Here is a 7,528-nt window from a genome sequence, read left to right as displayed (position 1 = left end):
TTCTTTGGTTACCACTACATGCCGTAGCACTGATAACACCATCTGTCGCAAAAATAAAAAAAAAGCTCTCAGTCCAAAGCGCCCATGGCCGGAGCGGAAGCGCACAAGTCTCATTGTATTACCTGCGTTAATTCATTCCCACCAGCTTTCTATTGTCGAGGTCAGCCAATAGAAACGAAAACCAGCACCGTCCTGCGGCCCGCTACAAACTCCGGTCATGATGTAATGGTGTGGGAATTTTCGCGACACGCGCTACAAGTCAGAATAACTAACGCAACCATGTGCTGTTGAACTAGGAAGCGAAAACCGACTGTTGAAGAACTGTTCGGGAAACAAAAGCAAGAAATCTCCCAGTTTTAAAATAGTCAGCTGAATGTGCCGCAGGAATAAACTTGTAGATTTTGAATCTGCCTCACACTGAAACGCAATAACGTGATGAAAAGCAACGCCTCCTGTAGTATTAACCTGACCATTATAGATCGGCTATGCTTTGGCGATGATCTAGAACGTAGAGGTGGAGACCGCTTGAAGACTATAGAGACGGTCATCGCACAAGACTACGAGAACTTCCCGCATTGGCGAGAGAGAGAGAGAGACTCTTTAATGAAGAGCAGAGAATTTAGCCGGCGTTTAAAAATCGCTGGCATGCTACTCTGCGTAGGGAGGGGAATTTGGGAGATAAAGACAGAAGGAGAGCAGAGTGGAAGAGGTAAAAAAAAAAAACGAAGATAAAATGCGGCCATGAAATGGGTACTAAGGATGCAATGGCGAGAATTGATGTAACCTATGGAGTGATGGAGTGCATAGTCCGTCAAATGGGCTGACGAAGTTCACTGCATGAAGAATGCATGAAGGTGACGTGCAAGTGAGTTTAAAGCTTATCAAGATGTCCAATGTCTTTTAAATATGTGAATAGAAAAGTCATTGCAAGTCTCTGTTGCCTAAGGCAGGCTAAGGGACCTAAAACTTTGTCCATTGTAAGGGGCACTGAGCAGAGCTTCTGCATGCAATGTTCATAGTACGCACGCTCGGTAGTATATGCAGGGCACTCAAGCAAGATATGCTCCACAGTTTCTATCGCGGCACAGTTGTCACAGTGCGGACTGTCCATTTGAGATTCGCCGGAGTTTAACCCTGTCCGTACATAAGAACTTTATGCTCAAATGCATTACGAATTTATGATGTATAACCGTGTAATTCACCCACCAAAATAGACACCTGGGCCCAGGAGCTTCGATCGGTCGCTGGTTCGTTCGAGCTCCATCGGCCTATTTGCTTCGCTCTTGGAAGGATTCCAGACATTTTCCACTTTGCCTTCCACACCATTCCTTAAAGAGTTTGTAACACCGCACCCTTCTTTATGTCTGCGAAGGCATAAAAGACAAACAGACGCACTCGCGCCGAAGCTGACATATCACACGTTTAGCTCTGGATTATAAGTCAACTTTATTGCGGATGAGCAGGCACCTCCAGAAAGCCATAAATAAAGGGCACCTTAAAGTATAATTGAAAACTTACTAGGGAGCACACATGTACATCAAGGCGTGACCGTTCTTTTTTCACCCAAATCAGTTTTCAATAGCGGCGAGAAAGCATCACAGCCTGCCTGGCTATCCAGAGATACGAGCGAGCACTTGTTGCTCATCAGCGCCTCGTGCCTAGTCAGCGGCGACCAAAAGACGCCGGGCTGCCTCTGCGCTTGGGCGAAACTCTCTTCCATCCAACAGCCTTTCCCAAGGTACAGCGGTAAGGTGAACGTGGGAAAGTGACCGAACAACGATCCTCCGCAGCCAGCGGTCGCGGCCAGCCGCGAAACATGCAGCAGTGGCGGCATGTCGGCCTCCGTGCGTGCCGACGCGGCCGGTGAGGGCCGTTTCATTATGTTTTCGATAGTGAAGGAGCTGTTGAACTGCCCGTCAGCTTTGCTCGCGTCGCAGGCGGGCCCCGGTGGCGAGCTGCAGCTGCGGCCGGGCTTCGCCAACACCTCGGGCGCTCTCAGCGTTCTCGGCGGCAGCGGCAGCCGGACGGGGGCGGCCTGTAGGCCTACCAGCTCCTGACACGGTCTTCCCGCTGCGGAGGCGAACAGCCTGTCGTGTTTCGCCAGGACTGCCGCGTCAGGAGGCTCCATTTCGAGCACGGGCTGCTTTTTCCTGCGCTTCCTGCGCCTGAAGTTGCCGTTCTCGAACATGGACTCGCAGTTGGCGCCCAGCGTCCAGTAGTGGCCCTTGCCGGGCTTGCCCTTCTCGCGAGGAAGCTTGACGAAGCAGTCGTTGAGGGAAAGGTTGTGTCTGATGGAGTTCTGCCAGCCCTGCTTGTTGTGGTGGTAGAAGGGGAACCGGTCCATGATGAACTTGTAGATACCGTTGAGCGTGATCTTCTGCTCTGGAGCACTGCGGATGGCCATGGTGATGAGAGCGATGTACGAGTACGGAGGCTTCATAGCCCCTTCGGCGACGGCGAGGCTCGCGATGTCGGAGAGGGCGCCGACGTCAGGCCGGTAGTAGGGGCTGATGGGAAACTGAACGGAACCAACTCCTCGCTCCGGGGGCGTGAGGCAGTGCGGGAAGGTTTCGGACACCGGGGCGAGGCACCCAGGCGGGTAGAAAAAGTCGGAGTTGCAGGCGCCTCCATGTTCAAGCGCCTGACAATCCGTTGATGACTTCATGCAGGTACACCTGCGAGTGAAGAGAAATGATTTGTTCTCACAGTGCACTGAGAACGGAAGTTCACGCACCGAGATGATAAAGGACATCGTTAGTTACAGCGCCATTGCGACCACCACACAGGAATTCACTTGAACTTATTCACTCGCATTCGAAAGTGCCGTGTTATTCTTTCGCATGGTAGAAAGGTAAATAGCTTTGTTCGTGCGACTGATAGGTATGCTTCATCCGAAAGAATATCAGCTAAGGAGGAAAACAAAACAAAACTTGAGCTTCAGTTAAGGCTGTATTTATCATAGCACCTGTTTCTGTCATGTTCCATGCCGTTAGACCCGAATTCTCCATTGCAGGCCTTTTTTTTTTCCTGTAGCAGCTTGAAAACTAAAGTTGGAAAAAGTGAGAATTTCGGATCGTAAAATTCCCTTTCCTCAAATTCCCTAAAAAATGGAAACTTCCCCAATTGAAGCATCACTGCCGTCTCTGCCTTACTACATTTGCTAAGTTGATGCTGCCAACTATATTTCATTTTAGTTCGATCCCAGTTTTTGCCCTATGCTGTGAACTTTTAAGTGCCACAATAAAGTGACTATTTCGCTCATATTCACCTTTTCGTGCCGCCTGCCGCGTCTCCGGTGCTTTTGCACCCGTAGTAGCCACATGTAATTAACTATAACGCTTTTAATAAAGTTTCTCCCTCTAACACTCCCCATCTGCGCTTGCACCCGCACGTGACTTTAGAAAAAGCGTTCGACAGAAATGAGTAGCATAACAACGACGCATCTCATACTTATGTTGGATTTATGCTTAGGTTTTTTTTTTTTTTACCATATAGCGCACAGGATGCTGTTTGAACATATGTGGTTGATATGAACGAAGCAGAAAGAATGTTGCAGAGAACGAAAAAAAAAACAACGACATGTGCAAAAAAAAAAAAAGCCACGCCGTAGAAAAACGCGTGGACAGGTTTGCAACCAACTTTACTGACATTCTCTTTGCGGTTCATTTTTCGTTAAACAGTAACCACGTGCCCCCCCCCCCCCCCCCCCATTCTCGAATTATATAAACTCGAAAAAAAAAAAACCTAGATGGACACGCCTTTATTAAGAAAGTAGCTTTGAAACTGTGTTAGCCACGAAAACGATGCCTCTTTAAGCAAATAACCGAAAAATGTCTAATTAAGGCTTTTTTAGAACAAGTGCAGGAAGCGGTATGAAAATTCTGCCCTCCTTTATACGTGCTTTAGCTGCTACATCTGTTTAGTAGCAACAGGTGCGCAGAAATACTTTCATAAGAGAAGCTGTCTTAAGGCTGAGGCTGCGTTATGCAAGCTAACAATCTAGGCCCTTCAGAATTTCGCGTCAAAGCGTAGTTCTCTGAGAGTGCAGTATACCTCCGATCCCGTAAACAGCAGTTACTTTTACCGCCAACGGAAAATGTCTTTTTTTTTTTTCAATTAGTACTTTTCAGGGGGGGGATGTATATTTAGTCGAAGAAAGACTGACAGATAGGCACAGTAAGCTAAGCTTTACATCAGCCCTGTAATCTTTGTTACCGGTTACCATCGTCGCCAACGGATTTTTTTTTCAATTAGTACTTTTTCAGGGGGGGGGGGGGGGGGGATGTATATTTAGCCAACGAAAGACTGACATATAGGCACAGTAAGCTCATCTTAACATCAGCCCTTTAATGTTTGTTACAGGTTACCATCGTGTGCTTCCCTGAGACCTTGTGCTTTACGAGTCCTTTTTACGCGTGGTGTACACTCACGCCTCTCCCATATTTGCCTGCGGTGACTTGTGACGTCATCTAGAGTTCGGCGGCAGCCCGTCTGGTGGCGAAGATTGGCTGCCTTACAGGGGAATTTTCCGCAGTAGAACGCGAGACCAATAAACAGCGGATTTAAGTACGCGTTAGTGCGTGAAGAAGGCACGTGGGCGTTCCGCCATTGCTATTTAGGCGCACGTTCTTATATTCAATTAGTCGAGTGCCCCGATGATTCGGCACGTTTGGTGACAGTGCTGACAAACACGTGCCGGTTCCCGAAGGCGCAGTGGCACAGTTTGCGGCGCTTTAAAATCTCCGGTTCTACCTAAATGCCTGTAATCGCACTCTGCGCACGGGATGACGGACTACAAGGGTAAACACTTCGCGCGGCAACTTGCTTTTACCTTTCACCAAAATGGACCTCAATTTATTTCGCGTGTCGGCACGTGTGCATTTTGAATGTTGTACTGGAGCGTGATGCGAGCAATGGTACCCACTACTGTGCCAATTACACACGGAGTGGATGCACGCGTCATCGAAGACGTCGGACAAGGAGCGCGTAGGACGGCGACAGACATTTTATCGTGAACAAGGATTTAGTACGCAGCCGAAACGTCGTTGAATAATAAAAATTTCGCTCTGTGCAAGAAGTCGGAATTTGAAACCGGTGTTCAAGTTGTTGAGCATACAGTTAGCGGCTGATAAAGCATGGATAGCTCTTTAGATGTTGAGCTTTCTACTCTTCCATTAACTTCGTCGTCACCCGTCTAAAGTCAATTTAGACATTACAATGCGGCCACCTAGATCGCGTCCGAGTCATTTATGCCACTTTTGCGCCTGCACCGCGAAAATGCTAGCACCGTTATTCACAGACGAAGCAGTAACCGCACTTTCGCTGAGTACAACACTTATACTTAAGAAAAACCAGCCAAAAAGACGGGGACAAAGGAGAGACGAGGCACACACAACGACTGGACTGCCTGGTGTGTGCCTCGTCTCTCCTTTGTCCCCGTCTTTTTGGCTGGTTTTTCTTAAGTATAATGTACCAACTAACCCAGATTTCAACTATTCTGTACAACACTTGTTCATTCCTCAATGCTGTCCTCCCCCCCCCCCCCCTTTTTTTTTTATTTCTAGAAATGACCAAGCGAACCACAGGGAACATGTCCCACATACTCGTACATCGTATTCTTGGTTTCTTACAGGCGGTTAATCTTAATGATTGCCGTTATAAAACAGAAAAAGAAACGGACGAAAAACCGGAAACATGTAAAAAGTTACTGTACTATCGTCTGCTGGAAAACGCAGATGCCAAGTGCAAGGAGCAAGCTAACAACGCCGCTTCAACCATGCTATCGTATACCGGCTAGGCGCCGGCAAACGGAACTCGTTTACCGTGACAGAAATAGGCCAATGGTGCGGCTGCTTTTGAACTGCTTAAGTACATACACTGGAGGAGAGGCGGCAATATGCCCGAATATATATATATAAGTGTAACATTGTTTTCGTGACCCAAGAATATAATTTCTCTTGCAATTCGTCGCAAGTGGTCCGGTACGTCTTAGGAGTCTGGCACGTCTACTACCATTAGCAATTACACCACGGAGAAAAGATCGCTAAATGTTTTAAGTGTGAACGACAGGCGTGTTTTACAGCAGATTATAGAGAGAAATTTGCTGTCACCGCGTTTACAGAACTTCCAAGTAATTGGGTCATTGTGTGGTAGTCGGTGCGCATCTTTATTGCAAGATGAGCGCGAAGAATACAACCACGAGAGAAAAATAAGCAGGAATGTGAGAGACAAAATATTTTGTTAGCAGCTGCAAGTAGCTTACTCGTATTTTATTACACAATAAAGGCCCACATTCGATGTCGCTCACACTTTCGCCTATTGAGAAATTTTTATCGACTGGTTCAATTGTAATAACGATGCAGCGGCAGGAACCCGTAAGTGCCCTAAAAGAAATTTTTCGGGGGGGGGGGGGGGGGGGGGGGGGGGGGCAAAATAGCATGGGAAAAGCGCGTTTACGCACTGTTAGAAAAGCGATACCAACTGCAAAAGCCTGGGCAACAGTAACGGCCAAGAGAAGCGTGATAAATGGGTGTGACTTGAGAAGGAAGTCCAAGCTATAGAATATAAGCATGGACTTCTTTTCCATGTCGCACAGTGAGTAACAAAAGTACTATGTCAAATTTTGTGTGCATCTTTCTTTAAAAAGGTGAGGGTGCTCACGCTCAAAGTAAAGTAAAACAAGGAAGAAAAGGCATACGTCCGCATACGGCGGTGGCGAGATGGTTAACACACTCACTAGCCCGTAAACGCGTGCCTGTCAGCGCAAGGCACGGAACCAAATCACTCGAAACGACAGGGCGAAAGAAAAAGTGTGCACGGTGTGTCGGCGACAGGCCGGCCCCTGCACAATCTACTCACCCAGGCTCGAGCAGACGACGCAGGCGGACAGACGACGGGCCCGGCGGCCGAGTGCGCACTGGCGGCGAGACAAGCGCGAGCGAGCAGTCCGATCAGCGGCGTGGCGGAACCGTTTCTGATTAAAAACCACCCGGCCTCTTCTTAACAGCGCAGTTTATATATCTGAACGTCGACAGAGGGACTACATACACAAACAGTCGCTCCCCTCCTCTCCCGGCGCCCTCTCCCAGCGCGATAGAGAAATATAAATGTTTTCGCTTCTCCTTCCTTTATGCTGGGCGCCTAGGAAAAATAAAGGTCCCCTCCTTCCGAACACATCCCTCTCGACGAATATTTATGTTTAGATACATTTTATGAGCCTCCTCGTTACGGTCGCCCGGTCGGCGTGAATCAGCAGGCACCTCGGAACCGGCGTTTGTCGACTGCACCGAGAGATGTCGCTGCCGCCCGCGGTGGAGGCGGCGGCCGCGTCCTGGGCCGCCCGGGCTGCGCGTCGGGACTGCGCAGCGCTCGAGCTCAGTTTTGCGCGCGAGCACTTGACGGTTCTGGCGCTCAGCACACACGGTGGGATGAGCGGCCTAGAGCGCAATACGCGCTATGGCCTTGCTGTAGTAACCGAGTTTAATCTGCTGGCCTTAGCGTGCTGCGCTTTGAACGTCTGGCTTCTCTT

The 7,528-nt window shown here is 48.8% G+C and overlaps 1 protein-coding gene across 1 annotated transcript; it reads right to left on the bottom strand.

The window, feature by feature from the left end:
• Positions 1–1,427: 1,427 nt before the first annotated feature.
• LOC149350526 (forkhead box protein L1-like) lies at positions 1,428–7,321 on the bottom strand. The gene is made up of 2 exons (XM_089576894.1): positions 6,859–7,321; positions 1,428–2,675 (listed from the first exon to the last, which is right to left on the bottom strand). Exon 2 carries the CDS (start codon positions 2,663–2,665, stop codon positions 1,538–1,540), a length of 1,128 nt encoding a protein of 375 aa, XP_089433020.1. The 5' UTR covers positions 2,666–2,675; positions 6,859–7,321; the 3' UTR covers positions 1,428–1,537.
• Between the last annotated feature and the right edge of the window lie 207 nt (positions 7,322–7,528).

The sequence above is a fragment of the Amblyomma mixtum genome, chromosome 3 (assembly GCF_055824585.1).
Source record: "Amblyomma mixtum isolate Tamu chromosome 3, ASM5582458v1, whole genome shotgun sequence".
Lineage (NCBI taxonomy): Eukaryota > Metazoa > Arthropoda > Arachnida > Ixodida > Ixodidae > Amblyomma > Amblyomma mixtum.
The sequence above is the reverse complement of the archived record's forward strand: the minus strand, read 5'-3'. Positions and strand labels throughout refer to the sequence as shown.

Excerpts from the sequence above, each read along its gene's own strand:
- LOC149350526 (XM_089576894.1), bottom strand. The coding sequence starts at position 2,665 with ATGAAGTCATCAACGGATTGTCAGGCGCTTGAACATGGAGGCGCCTGC.